This window comes from Diadema antillarum, unplaced genomic scaffold (assembly GCF_040938485.1).
Source record: "Diadema antillarum isolate AM-2024a unplaced genomic scaffold, OU_Dant_1.0 seq00000597_RagTag, whole genome shotgun sequence".
Classification (NCBI taxonomy): Eukaryota; Metazoa; Echinodermata; class Echinoidea; order Diadematoida; family Diadematidae; genus Diadema; species Diadema antillarum.
Genome location: NW_027271528.1, coordinates 1,450,483 through 1,469,578, shown reverse-complemented (window position 1 = coordinate 1,469,578; position 19,096 = coordinate 1,450,483). Strand labels below are relative to the sequence as shown.

At 39.8% G+C, this 19,096-nt stretch overlaps 1 protein-coding gene across 1 annotated transcript in view; it reads left to right on the top strand.

The window, feature by feature from the left end:
- LOC139735765 (uncharacterized) overlaps positions 1 to 18,832 on the top strand; it is a 38,051-nt gene extending 19,219 nt beyond the window's left edge. Inside the window, exons 6-18 of the mRNA XM_071646517.1 lie at positions 683 to 865; positions 1,394 to 1,636; positions 3,387 to 3,536; positions 4,735 to 4,937; positions 5,728 to 5,955; positions 6,606 to 6,722; positions 9,421 to 9,572; positions 10,203 to 10,323; positions 12,154 to 12,313; positions 13,949 to 14,151; positions 15,190 to 15,463; positions 16,318 to 16,594; positions 17,723 to 18,832. Of these exons, the coding sequence (XP_071502618.1) occupies positions 683 to 865; positions 1,394 to 1,636; positions 3,387 to 3,536; positions 4,735 to 4,937; positions 5,728 to 5,955; positions 6,606 to 6,722; positions 9,421 to 9,572; positions 10,203 to 10,323; positions 12,154 to 12,313; positions 13,949 to 14,151; positions 15,190 to 15,463; positions 16,318 to 16,594; positions 17,723 to 17,780 (2,369 nt within the window). The 3' untranslated portion in view covers positions 17,781 to 18,832. The remainder of the gene's footprint in view (positions 1 to 682; positions 866 to 1,393; positions 1,637 to 3,386; positions 3,537 to 4,734; positions 4,938 to 5,727; positions 5,956 to 6,605; positions 6,723 to 9,420; positions 9,573 to 10,202; positions 10,324 to 12,153; positions 12,314 to 13,948; positions 14,152 to 15,189; positions 15,464 to 16,317; positions 16,595 to 17,722) is intronic.
- The last annotated feature ends 264 nt before the right edge of the window (positions 18,833 to 19,096 follow it).

The following is a 19,096-nucleotide window of genomic DNA, read 5'->3' as shown; positions in this document are numbered from 1 at the left end:
AAACAGTGATCTATATCACTTCCAAAATTTAGTATCCTGTTCTGTGTGTCATTCTTTATCAAATTTTCCTGAAAATTTCATCCAAATCTGTTTATGACTCTTTGAGTTATATATAATGCAAACAAACAAACAGATAGACAAACAAACCGTTATATACTGGCATAAACATGTTATACTTTAAAGGGATGGTACAGTATTGGTGGAGATGAGAATTGAGCTCTTAACTTTTTGCGAGATACCGAGAAAACACTTATGAAATAGTACAGAGCATACCATTTTAAGAGGAATTCAAAGTTTACTTGATGAAAATCGGGTTTGAAATGACTGAAACATCCAAAAAAAAAGTGAAACAAAGCGATCGTAATAAAGTGTTGGTCCCACACTTTATTAGAATCGCTCTGTTTTGGATATCTCAGCCATTTCAAAACCAATTTTCATCAAATAAACGTTGAATTCCTCATGGAATTACATGCTCTTTCATATTTCATAAGAGGTTTCTCGTTATCTCAGCAAAAAAAGTTAGAACCCTGAAATTAGGTCTCAACCAAAACTGTACGATCCCTAGATATATCATATTTCATTTGTTACTTTACCAAAGTACAAACAATTTTTATGTTAAGATGCCTTCAAACCACATTGAATACCCTACTGCATCACCCTCCCGCATCACTGGTATCGCTAGGTCCGGAAGGTAACCACGGCGAGGACTGCAAGGAGTGTTATTACTACCTTGACTCCTCCCCCACCCACGCCTACATGAAGGCGCTCTACAAGTATCCGCAGGCGGAGTACCCCTATGCCCAGCTGTCCGGAGAGGCAAGAAAACGCTCTGTGCTGGAACCGGAGTTTGAGCTGGAGGACACAGGTAAAAAACTGGAAAACGATAAAGCATACGAATTTGTCACCATGCAGTAAAGATATAGCTCACACCTATGGGAAAGAGGGTATAAAGCATTACATTGTGATATCGCAAGATATTCACTACATAGAAAGTAAAACAATGTACATGTGTCCTGTTGCATCCCAACTCAGCATGTTTTGCAGTGTTCAGTAAAGAAACAAAAACAAAAACAAAAGTTATAAAGTAAGGATTACATTGGAGTGCATGTCTATGGAAAGAGAGAGGAAAAAAATAATATGCTCCATTTCCAATGATTCTTCCTTGAAATGTGGTACTTGGATGCATAGCCATGTATGTATGAGAAGGGCTAACATGCCAGTTACCAAATACTAAAATGTTGCTCTCGTATTGAGCTGTTGAATTAAATTAAATGCCTCCTCCTACGCTACAGTATGCTATCTGCTGTCCCTTAGTATATTGCCTTGTAAGCTTATCAATGTGACAGAAAACGAATGCATCAACAACAAAGTCCATCTGTTGCTCTAACTGCAGGCGTGTTTAACGAGAGCAAATACTGGGACGTGTTTGCCGAGTACGCCAAGAACACGCCCAACGACATCCTGTGCCGCATCACGGTCGCGAATCGTGGCCCCGAGACCGCCACTATCCACGTTATGCCGACACTGTGGTACCGCAACACCTGGATCTGGGGCTGCACCCACGAGGGGTGCACCATGAAACCCAAGATGACCCTCATGAAGGACGGCAGGACCACGTGCTCCCACCAAACTTTGGGTCAGTGTCCAGGGACCTGTTTCATAAAGCTGTTTGTAAAGTTACGTGTGACTTTGCGAGCGACTGGAATATGAAGTGCCAATATGTGTACCCATTTTTTCCCCTTACGTTTTAACTTAGTACAACTGTATGTCAATATTTCATCTACATTGGGGTAAAAAATACACTTTCAGCTAAAAACATGTGTTAGAATGTAAGAATGATTATAATCATCTGCAATCTTCCACTTTAGCTATTGAAATTAACAATGATTAGGAAACCCACTTGGCTTGCCGTACGTAAGTTGTTAGTAAAGTTGTGCGTAACTTTACGAACAGCTTGATGAAACGGGGTCCCAGATCTTTTATAAGGATGAATGTGTCTGAAGCCACATACTGCAAAGCAAGAAATTTTCGCAGCAAGAAATTCTTAAATTCAAGCCACTGGCTGTTTTTGCAGCATGAAGATTTTTGAATTTACACTGGCATTCACTGCATAAAGTGTACACAAGAACTTTAGCATGCATTCTAATTTCACAAACCTTGGCTTTCTGGAAATTTGCGAAATCATGATGCACATGAAAATTTCTGGTTTTACACTCTTGGGATACATGAACTTGCCATACATGATTTTTCTTCCTGATTGGAAAAAAAAAATGCATGAGAGAACAGAAATTCAGCAAAGTCATGCAGTGACTATGCATTTTTTCATATCTTCCAAAAGTCAACAAAGTTCTGTAAATGTTTTCCATACAAACCTGATATGCTGCAAATCCCGCATGACAAGAAAATATTAGTCATTTCAATGAATCTGATGCAACCAGATCCCATTATGCAAACTTATTGAACCCACATGGGAACAGCGTATGATAATGTGTGGAAAGAGCAGACCAAATCCTTTGTGTTGTTTCACTTGTATTTTATTTGATTTGACGGTCAGTAAACCTGTGTGAAAGCTTTCAGATGAAGAATGCATGACAATTTTATGGATACCTCATGTTAGAGATTAAACATGAAGGGCAAGAAAGGAAGGAATGTATTATGCACTCTGGCCTGAATGCAGCATGCAGCTTCCATTGCCCACATATTTTCTGCTCAGTTGCACTCGATGCTTGACTCAAGTCTGACATTTTCCTTCCACTTTATGTCCCCCCCCCCCCCCCCCCCACCATAGCTGGGAAACGTTAAAGGATAAGTCCACTGTCGTAGAAATGTGGATTGAGTGAATGCAGCAATATTAGTAGAATACATCAGTGAAAAATTGGGGAAAATTTGACAATTCGTTCAAAAGTTATGAATTTTTAAAGTATCTGTGCAGTCACTGCTGGATCAGCAGACTACTACAGTGTATGATGTCACATGCATTCATTGATGAAAGGAAAATGTAAAGACAATTTCATTAAATTTCATTTTTTGAACAAAGTGCACATTTTCTCGAATGATCATGAACGTACAAAGGGTAATATTATTCCCCCTGCCTTTTGATAGAGGCAAGTCAAGTGTTCGTTATTATGCGAGAAAAGTGAAAATATGTTGAATTTTCTTTATATTTTCTTTATATCGTTCTACACATGTGACATCACATGCTGTAGTAGTCTTCTCATCCAGCAGTGACCGAGCAGAAACTTCAAAAATTCATAACTTTTGAACGGATTGTGCAATTTTCCTCAAACTCTCACTGATGTGTTCTACTAATATTGCTGCATTCACTCAATCCACATTTATATAACAGTGGACTTCTCCTTTAAACAAATAATTTCCCCTTCTTGCAGACAAGTTTGTGTTTGTGTGCGACAATGGACCAGATAGCCAGAGACCTGAGATGCTGTTTACAGAGAATGAAACCAACATGACAAAGCTCTACGGGGCAGAGCACTACACTAGCTTCTTCAAAGATGCCTTCAATGCCTACGTCATTGAAGGTCAGTTGGTATCAGAAACTGTTCATATGCACCCTCTTGTTTTGGAGAGGAAGATTCATAAACTCCGCCAAGGGAGGAGGTTATGTTTTCATTACCGTTGGTTTGTTTGTCCGTGTGCAAAATAACTCAAAAAGTTGTGAACGGATTTAAAAGAAGTTTGCAGGAAAGGTTGAGAATGACTCAAGGAACAGATGAATAAATTTTGGGAGTGATTCAGAACTTTGTATGGATTTTATGAGGGATTTTCAATATTTTGGCAGGTAGGTTAATGAACTTGGGAGTTCAAGCTGTGTATTTTTGAGGTTTTCATATGGGCACTAAAGTGAGTGCTCTAGTTTCTGCTAGGGTGAGGCGTGCCGCACAGCTGAGGGTTGATGACGTAACGTATGGCGTCTGTATTGGGAAATCGGGCAATTTTCACCATGCATTATATTTGATGCCTATGCATATGGATGAAAATCAGTGATCTCAATGGAAGAACAAGATCACTGGTGGAAATTATAGCTGCTTGGCAGAGGTCTGCACTCTCAGAGTGCTTCTTTAGTTTGGTATGCCTTCAAAGTTTCTGAAAATGTAACTACATGTTCCAAATTTTGCATGAGCATAATGTTATGAATGGGGATGTGTAAAATAGCTGTACTAATGGTTAAATTCATGATCAGGAATCACTTTGATTCACAAGGATACTGTGAAGCAAGAAATATCACTGTATGAAATTTTTTGCAAATTGGAGCTGACGGCCTGTATCACGGTATGATATTTTTCCTGAATTGCCACTGGTATTCAATGCTAGTAGTGTAGACAAGAACTTTCACTTGCATTTTTAATTTTGCAAATCTTGGCGTATGCGAAATTCACGCAATTAAAATGCATGCGAACATTTCTTGTTTCACCATAATAAGATAAGATGGTTTGTGTAAGATAAATTATGCAGAAGCTATTGAATTCAAGATCAGGAACTACATCAATTATTTAAAATCAGGGCAGTCTTTTCAGAGCCCAAGGAACTGCATTAAAAAAAGAGTCCTGTATTCATACAAAACCAAGATACACAATATAAACTATATGGTGGTGGGTGGTGGACAAAAAAAAATTGCTTCATGAAATATGCTAGAGAAATTTATAGCTTATAAGTAATGGAAAGGAGAGACCAAATGAGCAGGATGAAGTTTATTTTCTGATTTTTATTTGCTTTCAGGAAAGAAAGATGCTGTGGACACTCGCTGCAGGGGGACCAAGTGTGCAGCACTCTACGTTCTGGAGGTCCCCGCTGGGGAGGAGGTTGTCCTTAGGTGCCGATTCTTCTCCGACAAGGAGGATCCTGGCACGTACTTTGGGGCGGACGCCTTCGACGCCGTCTTTGAGGCGAGGATCAAAGAGACGGACGAATTCTACGATCAGGTATAATGATTCTTTCTCTTTCTCCATTTCTCGCAAGCATTTATGTGCATTTTTTGCTTGTTTTTGTGAAGCATTATGTTTTTGTATGTCTCATCTTTTGATACAAAAATGTCAGTATGCCTAGATAAAAAAAAAAGGCTACCATTCATCACAACTTGCTTTTTCTGTTAGAAGGAGAAGTTGCTCTTCAGGCTCAGCTGTGTTTTTTTTTTTTTTTTTTTTTTAAGGAAAAAAAAAACCCTCACACACACATGCACACACACTACTTAATGCAGATCACTGAAAAAGATTTTAGAACAGACATAAAAAAAGCCCATGAAATGTAATCATTCAAATTTGGTAACTTTTCAAATAAACAACACTGTTATGTAACCGTGCCGTCCCCTTGGTACTGTCCACCTATGTTGTACTGGTATATTGGACCATTAGCTTGAACTGTCAAGGGAAAGAAACATATTGCTATGAATTAAAAGAGTAAGTGCTTTTGCAAAACATCTCTCACAGAATTATGACAGCATAATTGTGCATTCACTACATACTGTAAAACCACACATTTTCACATGCTTGAAACTTTCACAAATTTCGCAAGGAGCCAAGATTCATGAAAGTAAAATGCACACGAAAGGCTTCTTTGTCTACCACAATGCAATGAATACCAGTGGCAATTCGCAAACAATTTCATGTTGCGAAAACTTCCGCCGACTGTAGTTTGCAAAATTTCCATGCCTCAAATGTTTCTGATTTGACAGTATACATAGTCACTTCTTCCTGGTTGTTTTCTGTTGGACAGATCATCCCAGCCAACTCCACCCCCGACGAGAGGAACATGGCTCGCCAATGCTACGCGGGACTTCTGTGGAGTAAGCAGTTCTACCACTACATCGTGGAGAGCTGGCTGGGCGGGGATCAGGCCATGCCCAACCCCCCTGAGAGCCGGCGCCAGGGGCGCAATGTGGAGTGGAAACACCTGTTCAACAGGGACATCATCTCTATGCCGGACAAGTGGGAGTACCCTTGGGTGAGGCAAAAGAGTCCCCCATCCCCCAGTGCCACGCCTACCCTTAACCCCCCCCCCCCCCCCCCAAACCACCCGCCACCACCTCAATGAAAATATCTGGAGGAGTGATGAGGGATGCCTATCATGTAGTGACATTTGAGGAGTGGATAGTGAATTGACTACCAGTACTTTAATGCTAGTGTAAATCATGATAACATGACTAGTGCCCTATGAGTGTTAAATTGTGACTATCCTGTCGTGTGAATATTCTTGACTTTTATGGTGTGCTCTTACTGTATGTGAAGAAGAATACTAATTTTGTATTTTGTCTGAAATTTTGTTTTGTGTGTATTTAATTTTTTGTAATCATGATGGCCTTTCTTTTGCCTTATTATTCTTTCATATAATTATCCTCATTGAGTGCATTAACTTCACATATTTTTCCACATATGTTAAAGTTTCATATTTCTATTAATCATGTAATCACAGATTATGATCCAGATATGAGAAATTTAGCAAAACTCTTAATAAAAGAACAATGAGCATAAAGCATGACTGAATAGTATAACCTAATCAACCTTTGTGTGTGTGTGTGTGTGTGTGTGTATAATGATTATTGTAGTGTGAACCTTGACTTTAAACTCTATGTTTTCCATTTCCCCTTTTTGCAGTATGCATCATGGGACCTGGCCTTCCACATGATCCCATTCGCCAAGATTGATCCGTACTTTGCCAAGGAGCAGCTGCTCCTCTTCCTCAGGGAGTGGTACATGGCACCCAACGGGCAGGTGAGCTGCTGAAGGAATTATATCATAATATCCAATCCAATCCAATCCAATCCCATTAATATCCAATCCAATGCAGTCGAGTCGCAATTCAGTCCAATCCAGTCCAATTAGATCCATTCCAGTCCAATCCAATCCAATCCAGTCCAGTCTAATCTAATCCAATCCAATCCAATTATATCCAATCCAGTCCAGTCCAATCCAATCCAGTCCAATCCAATCCAATCCAATCCAATCCATTCCAATCCAATCCAATCCAATTAAATCCAATCCATTGCAGTCCAGTCGCAATTCAGTCCAATCCAGTCCAATTAAATCCATTCCATTCCAATCAAATCAAATCAAATCCAATGCAGTCCAGTCGCAATTCAGTCCAATTAAATCCATTCCATTCCAACTAAATCCAATCCAATGCTATCCAGTAGCAATTCAGTCCAATGCAGTCCAATTAAATCCATTCCAGTCCAATCCAATCCAATCCAATCCAGTCTAATCTAATCCAATCCAATCCAATTCTATCCAATCCAATTATATCCAATCCAGTCCAAGCCAATCCAATCCAGTCCAATCCAATCCAGTCCAATCCAATCCAATCCAATCCAATCCAATCCAATCCATTCCAATCCAATCCAGTCCAATCCAATCCAATCACAAATCAAATTCATTCCAAACCAGTCCAATCCAAACCAATCCAGTCCAGTCCAACCCAATTCATTCTGACTATGCTCTTCCCGTAAGGATCAGAGTGCTTACAAATTCATATAAATATAAAATTTATAAACACAGTTCAGAATAATGAATTAAAACAATTTAGAGCAAGCTTCCATATATCAGTGGGACATCACACAATTGTTTCATGAAGGCAAAAATAAAACCTTCAGGTACTAAACTAGGGAGTGGATTGAAATTAATTATGTTTCAGAGCTTTTGAAAGGAATTAATGGATACAGATTATTTGATTGAGGGAGTTATACCACAGCCTTGGTGCAGCAACTTTGGAGATCATCACGGGCTAGACTCGGGTTATTATACGAATAATTTACGAGTTGTGAGTGCATAGGGCACGAATATCGCACGAGGCGCGAGATGAGCCGCTGGTCTATTCAACAAGGCGCGTAGCGCCGCGTTGAATAGACCAGTGGCGAATCTCGCGCCGAGTGCGGTATTACGTGCCCCAATGCACGAACAAAATCATAAATTATTCGTTTTATACAACACCTTGTCCACAATCACAATACAAAATTAGCGACCGCCAACTCAGGAAGGCCCAAAAATAAATGTAACAATTAGGCAGAGAATTGTAAACCACCCTGTGTACTGCTTTCAAACACTCGTCATGATTCGACCACACAGTCACAGGAATCACAAACTCCGCAGGGTCTATTACGCTAACGTTAGATCGAGTTAGGCCTGACTGTTAGGCCGATCTGAGATGTCGGTAGATCTAGTAGTAGGTCTAGACTTTGTCTATTTCCGAAAATGATTTTGTATAAAAACACAGAAAAATAATCAAATTACGGTTTCTCAACTTGAAATGAAGTCTTGATTTTGGGATCACTGTGGTCCACGTAGCAGATCAGAGTCAAAAGTAAAAACACAGCAGTAGGTGTAAAGGCCGCGATACATGCAACAAGCTAGGTAAAGTAACTGCGCGTACACGTTAACGTTGCAGTACTCCGCCGCGCCTGGTCTGTGAGACTTACCGGCAGCGCAGCGCAGCCAGCCAGCACGTACACTGTACAATGTAGTTTGCTGGCGCTTTGCTACGGGTGTGAGCCACAGAACTCTGTGAGCGGCCATGCATTAGTAGCCCCCCGCGAAGCCGTGCTATAGTACCTTCGAGCCGTGCAATAGGCCCATGCCAGGGGCCTATTGTATGGCTGTCACTCTCAATGAGTTTGATAGGTATTTTCTATTGAATGTCATGTGACATGTTCTTGGCCAATCAGAATTCGACATCATTCTGAGGTGTTGTATAATGGGGATTAGCCCTCAACATGCTGTGTCTGATGCTGTATGCTGTATCAGTTGTTCATCCCATGCAATGCCACAGTCTTGACTGTTAGAAGATGGGTTGTCGTGCTCACGCTCACTTACAGCCAGTACACAGTCTGGCTATTGGTATACAGTATACCATATGTCAAAAAAAAATTACAACGGACCCCATTGCAATGATAACTTTACAAATAGAGAATCAATTCAAATATAATTTCAGGGTATGAAACTATAACTCATTGACCACATCTTACAGAAAACTCCATTTGATTTGCTTCAGTGGTCACAGAGAACTGAGGAGTTTTGTAGATCATGTCAGGAATCCCTTCCCTCCAAGTTCTGTCCATTGTGTTCACACATTAATATGCAGTTCCAAGAGCATCCAACTGCTAAACTTGGAAGAATAAGACCCATAAAATGCTTAACAACAATCCACATTTCTCTGTGACCACTTCACCAAATTGAATGGGGTTTTCTGCAAAATAGAGCTGAGATGTCATATCTTAAGACCCTGAAGTAGCATTTAGACAGTTTAATCATATTGGGAGTTATCAATGTAAAAATCCAATTGTAATTTTTTTTGGGGGACATACTGTATATATATTCAATACATACATATATATATTCAATATATACAATATTCACATTTTGGTCTGCCTATCTACCTATCTGTCTCTATGTCTCTGTTTTCCTTTCGACACCCAAGATACCTGCTTACGAGTTCCAGTTTGGTGACGTGAACCCACCCGTCCATGCCTGGGCTGTCTTCAGGGTGTTCAAGATGACAGGGGTCAGAGGTCAAAGGGACAGACTCTTCCTGGCACGCTGCTTCCAGAAGCTCCTCATCAACTTCACATGGTACGCAATCATGGTCACTGTAGAATTGAATGGATGATGAGTGGAGTGGGAGGGAGGGAACATACAGCAGGGGCATATCAGGGCAATTACCCCTGGAGGACAATTATCATCCTGTTAATACTGGTTAATGATAAGGTTAGAGTAAAGATAAGTGTTAGGATTAGGTTTAAGATTAGAGTTTGGGCTAGGGTTAGGATTAGATTGAGGAGTAGGATTAGGGTTAGGGTTAGGGTCAGGGGAAGGGTCCGTGGTAATTGCCCAAGGGGTAATTGCCCTAGACCCCATCAGGGCCCATTTAAAGGGATTGAAATGCTATAAAGGGAGGTTATAAGGTTATTACTTCCGCAAAGTAGCGCTTGAAATCAGGGGTAGCTCTTGCCTTTTGCTGAAGGGGGTTAAACTCCCACCCCCCCCCAAAAAAAAAAGGGGGGAGGGGGAAAAAGGATTCGAAGGGGAGGGGGGTTAAACCCCCTAATGCCCCCCCCCCCCCCAAACATAGATCTGCCACTGTAAACCATTTGGTTAGAACATCCTTTACCTTCCCAACGTCTGCTTCACCTTCTTCAGTTTTTCCCTTCCTACTACTAACAAGTTGATGAGATTTTGTTGCCTGTTCCCCCCTCCCCCCAGGTGGGTCAACCGCAAGGATCCTGATGGAAAGAACATCTTCTCCGGAGGCTTCCTGGGTCTGGATAACATCGGAGTGTTTGACAGGTCACGACCCCTGCCGACTGGAGGTCATTTGGAACAGGTTTGTGTTATCCTGTTGCAGATTTGCAGATTGTGTTGCAAGTGAGATTAGAACTCAGCATTCTACTTTTATTGTTTTATTTCCTTTAGTGTAAAGTTTGTGTTGATTATGTAAATGATGTGAGGAGGTTTGACATTTGGCTGAAATGATGTCAAACAAATTAATATTTTTTTCCATAGTAATGTGCTTAGAAACATCAGTATTAAGTGCTATACAATATAAGTGTTATTTTTTATTATTATTATTATTATTATCATCATTATTATCATCATTATCATTATTATTATCATTATTGTCCCCGCCGAACGAGTTCGAGCAGGGGACTATGAAACGGGCTCCGTAAGTGTGTGTGTCCGTCTGTCCGTCTGTCCGTCCGTCTGTGCGTCCGTGTGTGATCAAAAATGTTCAAAATGCTACTCCTTCGCCATTTCTAACCCGATTTTGATTCTGTTTGCTTTATATGATAGCACTACATGGGAGCTTTGAAACTTTTATACAGAATTTCAGTTGTGACCTTTGACCTTGACCTTTGACCTATATTGTACATTTTGCTTCAAAATGCTACTCCTTCGCCATTTCTAACCCGATTTTGATTCCGTTTGCTTTATATGATGGCACTAGGTGAGGGCTTCAAAACTTCTACACAGAATTTTGACCTTTGACTTCTTTGACCTTTGACCTTGATTTTTGACCTATATTGTACATTGCCTACAAAATGCTACTCCTTCGCCATTTCTAACCCGATTTCGATTCTGTTTGCTTTATGTGATGGCACTAGGTGAAGGCTTCAAAACTTCTACACAGAATTTTGACCTTTGACTTCTTTGACCTTTGACCTTGATTTTTGACCTATATTGTACATTTTGCTACAAAATGCTACTCCTTCGCCATTTGTAACCCGATTTCAATTCCGTTTGCTTTAAGTGATGGCACTAGGTGAGGGCTTCAAAACTTCTACACAGAATTTTGACCTTTGACTTCTTTGACCTCTGACCTTGATTTTTGACCTGTATTGTACATTTTGCTACCAAATGCTACTCCTTCGCCATTTCTAACCCGATTTTGATTCCGTTTGCTTTATGTGATGGCACTAGGTGAGGGCTTCAAAACTTCTACACAGAATTTGGACCTTTGACTTCTTTGACCTCTGACCTTGATTTTTTTACCTATATTGTACATTGGCTGCAAAATGCTACTCCTTCGCCATTTCTAACCCGATTTTGATTCCGTTTGCTTTATGTGATGGCACTAGGTGAGGGCTTCAAAATTTCTACATAGAATTTTGACCTTTGACTTCTTTGACCTTTGACCTTGATCTTTTTACCTATATTGTACATTTTGCTACTAAATGCTACTTCCGGCGGGGACATATATTACGCACCGCGTAATTTCTACTTTTCCTTGTTATTATTGTTATTATTATTATTATTATTATTATTATTGTTATTATTATTATTATTGTTATTATTATTATTATTATTATCATCATCATCATTATCATTTATTATTATTATTATTATTATTATTGTTATTATTATTGTTATTATTATTATTATCATTATCATTATCATCATCGTTATCATCATCATCATTATCATTATTATTATTATTATTATTGAATAAGCACCTAGAATGATGAGTAATGAAACTTTTCTCTGAGTGGCGCAGCAAAGATGTTATCTTCAAATGTTGCATCATAACACTTCAATCTCGTCAACTTTATTTTTTTTTCTTCCCCTCCCCCCCCCTCCCAAATAACCCAATTGCATATTGATATTCATATGTGATATTTTACCCCCTCCCACCTCATTCCCCCTCTGTCCTCTGCAGGCTGATGGGACAGCGTGGATGGCCTTTTTCTGCGTGGTCATGCTGGACATTGCCATCGAACTGGCCAGGACTGACCCGACCTACGAGGACATGGCCAGCAAGTTCTTTGAGCACTTTGTCGGCATCATTGACGCCATGAACAATATGGCGGGAGGAGGAGGTATACTCAGAACTTCAGTTTATCATCCCTGGGCCTTGTTGCATGAAAGTTGAGATCAAGCATAAGTCAGAAAAATCAAACATAAATCTCTGAATACTCAATTCTGATTGGCTGATACCTGACTTATGTTTGATACCTTTTTGTGCCTCCGCCAACGAAGTGGCCGGAGGCATTATGGGTCGTCCGGGTCGTCCGTCCGTACGTCCGTCCCGTTTTGTTTTTGTCGATATCTCGAGAACCATGAGGTGGTGTTGCATCAAACTTGGTATGAGGGTATATCCTGGGGAGATGATACTTTGTTTGGATTTTAGGGTCACGGGATCAAAGGTCAAAGGTCACAGGTTATTTTGTGAAAAAAAGGTTGAAATTTCATGTTTTTCTCCATATCTCGCAAATGGTTCAAGGTATCTTCATGGAACTTAGTATATATGCATGTGCTGATGGGCAGTGATTATCTAGGGAAGTTGGGGGTCATGGGTCAAAGGTCAGGGGTCAAAGGTCAAGGTCAACTCCTTAAAATATCACTACTTTCCTTATATTTATGCAATGCCTGAAGGATTTTTTTTTAACTTGATGTATACATATATTACCCAATGTATATTCTGTGGGAAGCTTCTTGCCAAAAGGTCAAAGGTCAAAAGGTCAAAGGTCAAGTGAAAGTGCTAAATTGCACTTTTTCCTCCATATCTCAAAAGTAACTCAAGGTATTATCATGAAACAAACATGTTTATGCATGTTCTACCTAACAATGATTCTCTTTGGAACTGTGAGGTCAAAGGTCAAAGGCCAGGTTTAGATGATACTATTTTACCATTTGATACTGAAATTATACTTTTTCTCAATACCTTGAAAATTACTCAATGCATAAACTTATAAAAGGGTCAAAAGTCAAGTAAAAATCATCAGTTCCCCCAAATACCTGCACTCTGACGTTTTAATCATTCATCCAATTGAACCTAGTTCTAGGAAAGTGAACATTCAGCACATTTGTGGCAAACCTGTCATTTTAATATGTTGCCAATTGTGTGAAACTGTCATCACACATTGTCAAGACATTGTACTATAGACCTATTAGGAGAACCATGCATTATGGCGGAGGAATGCCAGTCGCCGTAGCAACATTTCTAGTTTTTTATGTAACAGGGCCCTGGGATGACATGACCTTGTATCTCAAAAATCGTGAATTTTCAGAACAACCAAAAACCTGTTCACTTTTGCAACATTTTTGAAAAATAAAATCAGTGTTTATGTCAAATAATGTAGGTACATTGTTTTTTATTACATTGATAATTATTTTGATATTCAAAATAGAGATAATAGGTTTTTGAATACATTCCAATTGAGATACGAAGTCTTGTCACCTCATCCAGGATGTCTTAGGAGATTTTTGGTTAACTATGGAGTCATTTTAATAATGTCTGCAAAGATTAACTACCCTATGTCATCATTGGAAAGAAGCATGTTGTATTTTGCCAGTCTTAGCCTGAACTTTACTAGGACTCTTTCTTTTATTCTTGTTTTTCTCAGGCTAGAATACTATCAATTTACTATTACAGACAAAAAATTTTAGCAGCAGGATAAATGTGTCTTCGAAAAAGACATGATATGAGAACTCTCTTGTTTTTTTGGACGCAGGTCTTTGGGACGAGAATGATGGCTTCTACTACGACGTCTTGAAGACGCCGACCTGCACCATCCCTCTCCGCATCCGCTCCATGGTCGGGCTGATCCCTCTCTTCGCCTCCCTCACCCTGGACGAGGAGATCATCGGCAAGCTGCCCGGCTTCTACAAGAGACTAGACTGGTTCATGAAGCACAGACCTGACCTCTCCTCCCATGTAAGCCAAGCTAGTCCCTGATTTTAGAGGAGGCTCCTCACTAAATAGCTAATTTTTTTTCTGAAAGTAGTCAAACCTCTCCTTTCACTCTCCCCTTTTCTTCTACCTATCTCTACACAAGTCACTTCTCCCTTCTATTTTACCCCCTATATTTAACATGAATTAGAGCTGCAAGCAATTCAAGCTCCGTTTAAGCTATAGCCCTTGTGTAATATTCATTGTATTGCTTGTAGACTTTTGTACACCTATTTCAAATTCGATAGAGATATAAAATTACTTTGTAACTTATGTATATGCTACCAACAATGTGTGTACATGTACAATGATGACACAGAAACCAATAAATCAAATCAAATCAAATTTTTATATCTTTTACATCTTCACAAGAGAAATTATGAGATCCATCTCAATTCAGAAATTACTTGTTTTGCCTAATGAGATGCAATTTTACATTGCTATTTCTCAAATTGCTTGTTGAAACCTTTCCTGAGTTTAGTGTGTGCATTTTAGCAGCACTGATGTAAGTCAGAATGGTATTCTCTATTGAGGCCATATATGCATTAATGATAACCTATTTGAGGATGATCTGATTTTGCTATAATACACATTTCCCATAGACACCTGCCTGAGTATACTTGGAACTAGACTTCAATGGGGTTGATAAAGGAGAGCAGTTTGTAACTGTCTTTTCTCAAGGACTCAATAAACTCTAGACAACCTCATTGTTTGATAGATGTATTGGACTGAGGATCATGTAGAAGTATGTTTGAAAAATGCCTACATCTGCACCAATATCTGCTAACTACATGTATCTTCACTTAAAAGTCTTGATAATTGCAGGAGCAAGTCATTGTAGTTTAGAGTTCTGTGTGATATTTAGTAGTGCATTCGAGGAAACAACAAAACAGCCAATTTCAAGAGTGATCTTGAGTAAGTCATTTTTTTTTTTTGCCATTGTAGTACAAAAGTGACAAGATGTGCCAAAGAAGTGAAGTAGGTATGATTCTTTTCCACTCCTTCTCTCGCACTTCTGTGCAGCTTGCGTACATGACCAGGGAGGACACAGGGAAAGGGCGCCATCTACTGGGCATCCCGCCCCGCAAGAACCTGAAGCGGGTCCTCAAGTACATGCTGGACGAGGAGGAGTTCCTTGCGCCCTACGGCATCCGCTCGCTGTCCAAGATCCACGCCAGCCAGCCATTCCTCTTCAAAGTTGGGGAGGAGGAGTACAGGGTGGACTACGTGCCCGGAGAGTCTAACACCTTCCTCTTTGGTGGAAACAGTAATTGGAGGGGACCCATTTGGCTCTGTGGTGAGGACACTCTGACCTAATCTCATTTAAGGAAGTCTAACCTTTTCTATGCGAGGGACTTTTGACAGTATTTATGATGACAGGGGTTATCTGTGCCAATGGGCACTCAAAGCATACAGAGAATTAAAGAGAATCCATGGTTTAAAATCAGACTATGAACTAAAAGCATAAACAACAACGCTGTAAGTGTGCTTTGCAAATACATGTGTCAGCATGCCTACATCTTTGGTCATCTGTTGGCATACTGTAAAATGAGGAATGTTCGCGTGCATTTTAATTTCGCGAATTTTGCAAGCGCCAAGATTCGCGAAATTCAAATGCACGCGAAATTTCTTGTCTACACTATATGCACTGAACGCCAGTGGGAATCCGCGAAAATCTTATGCCACGAAAAAGGCTCCAATTCGCGAAAATTTCGTGCCGCGAATATATCATGTTTTACAGTACGTGACATGTCATGCACATTTACGCAATCAACATTTCTATAATCTATAGGGTAGATATAAGCTACCTTCTTGTGAATTATGCTCTTTTGCACAAAAGACATTGCATACAAAAATCATGTATTTCACAGTCATCCTGGTCAAATGTATTCATAATGTGAGCAATGCACCAAAGCATTGCCTTCAGTGGCAGAAATGCAATGTATGTCGACTCCAAGGTAGGAAAATTGCTGACTTTGGTTCTTGAGAAAATGTTCATACCCGTTGCACTGCATATGTTGTTGTGTTTCTTGATGCCAGGTTTAACAAGGCACAAAATTCTTACCAAGTATTGTAATTATGGTTTAGAAGGTACCGACAATGTACGATAAGTTATCAACTTTCTATTCAAAATTTCTGTCCATTTGGTAGTCAACTACCTGATCATCGAGGCGTTGGAGCGCTACGACTTCTTCTACGGCGAGGCGTTCAAGGTGGAGTGCCCCACTGGCTCGGGCAACATGATGCGCCTCAAGGACGTCGCCAAGGAGATCTCCGGCCGCATCGTCAAACTCTTCTTGCCCGACGAGACAGGCAAGAGGCCGTGCCATGGAGAATGCCCCCTCTACAAGGACGATCCGAACTGGAAGGAGCTGGTGCTGTTCTACGAATACTTCCACGGCGACTCTGGGAAGGGCGTGGGAGCCAGGTAGGGGATGGGAGATAGCTACCATGCTGTTTCTATGAAACCTCATCATTGGTTGGGATTTGCATACTTTGAACTTAGCATTTAAGCTGGGTTCTACCACTTTTGTCCAATATGACATGTACAGGTATCTTTTGTGAAAACTAATCTAATCATTGTGTGATATATTGTTCCATTATTCCTCCCTGGTATCAGTGTAGACGCGTCAGTTCTTTTACATTGTCTTATATGGATCAAAACTATTTAGAGAGGACAGAAACAGGAGCAGATTCAGTTCAATTAATTCACACCACAATTTTGCTTTTGTGTGGTTAGAATTCACGCACTTCTCCACTTGCTAATCCTAGTAATGCACTTGTAGAGCACAGATCTCTGCCAAGCAGCTCATTTCCACCCATATTTACAGTATACATGCATGCTGAAAATCGCCCAATTTTGCAATATAGAAGCCTTTTGTTTACGTCATCAACTTCCAGCCACGCGGTGCCTCGCCCAAGCAGAGCATGCACTTTAGAGCATGCACTTTAGAGCATGCATACAAACCTCTAATACGTGCAGCTTGAACTCCCAAGTTCATTGACCCTATCTGCAAAAAGAACAAAAATCCTTCAAAAATCCATAAAAATTCCCGAATCACTACCAAAATTGAATCATCTGTTACTTGTGTCATTACCAACTTTTCCTGCAAGTTTTAATTTAATCTGTGCGCAATTTTTTTGACTTATTTTGCAAACAGACAAACCAACACCGATGATCACTTAACCTCCTCCTCCCTTGGCGGAGGTAAAGAACTGTGGTTTCAGAGTGCACCATAGTTGTGATCACATGCATTGTTGGTATCTAGGGTAGCTTAGGGTTATTCCTGTGAGACTAGTGTGAGTGGGTCCTGGCATTAGTCACTTTGTGACTAAAATTACTGTTGAAAGATCTTGTAAAGTGAAGGTGTGTTGAGAATTTTTACAAAATGATTTCAGCCCTTTGATTATCGAAAGGATGCATAGATCCTAAATATGCCTATACTTACATTCTTTTCTAGAAGAGATTGCGCCTGACTATCCACTGCACGATGATGCCTTGCTCTCGCTGTGTATGTGCCCATTTTATTCTTGATCCCTCTTTTGATATTTGCAGCCACCAGACGGGATGGACGGCAGTGGTGTCAGCATGCCTGGACAAGATCAAGAAATAAACGCCTCTCAATCCTGCACTGCCATGCATTTGTCTGGGAAGTAGACAGCGGGCAGAAAGTGACAAATCCTACGGCCTTTGGTTCACCAACAAGCGAGTTAGTATGTGAATGACATTGTGTGTTCTGCTGACGTTCATGAATACAAAGAAAATGCTGCCAAGCCCCATTATTCTTGCATGCCACTCGACTATGCAAATGACAAATGAATGTTCACCTGTGCAAACTCTTCAAAAGAGCTACCCTCGTAGTCACATTGTTGAACAAAACAAAAATCTCCAATGAAAGTTTATTTTGATATATATAAATGTAATATTCGGTTGCTGTCATTCCTGGATACTATACTATAAGTAGTGCATTCTTTGGGGTTGAATATACCGACATGTTCACACCTGGAGATGTGCAATTTGTCACATGCATTGCTGTTTTCATTGAGGTTGTAAGCAAGGGTGCTACATGGATTCACAAGAGAAGTTTTGGATGTACAGTTGAACCTCTCTTATCCGGCCTCCCTTTATCCGGATCTCTCTATTATACGGATGCAATCTCGCCGTGATTTTTTTTTTTTTTAATAATTATGGGAGGAAAGGGGGATTCCCAACTCCTTGAGAACTCCTACACAAACACGCATGAATTACATATACTTGAAACATTTCTTAATGATTATTTAGGTAAATCATCCCAAGAATTTATAAAAGAAAATGATTTCATTCTTGCAAACACGAACCTCTATTTTGAGGTCTGTTACTGAGTGTAACAATGAAAAGGTTGCAGCATACACATTACTACATGTGGTACTACAATGGGCTACATCAGTACATGTGTATGTATATGTACATGTATAAAGCATTGAGTCTCCCGTATCCGGCCAAATCCCTTATCCGGATGAGCCCCGGTCCCGACTTGTCCGGATACGAGAGGTTCAACTGTATATAATTATGTGCACTGTGTGATATATTGAACTTCAGTGAGCATGGACTATCTGCCACCATAGGTGGCAACCTGTTTCTTGGTAAATCTCACTGAAAATTGAATTTTGTCATCCCTTCGTATGAACTGAGAAGTGCAAAAATATAATCGTTACATTGATATGTGATCTATTATTAAAGTAGAAAGTATGCGAGTGTGGCCTCCTTGTATATATATATATATATATATATATATATATATATACATATATATATATATATATATATATATATATATATAAATATGTATATATATATATATATATATATATATATATATATTATTATTATTTTAAAATATTTTTATGCCAATGTAATTAAAAATACACTTCAAATATTCCACAAAAATTT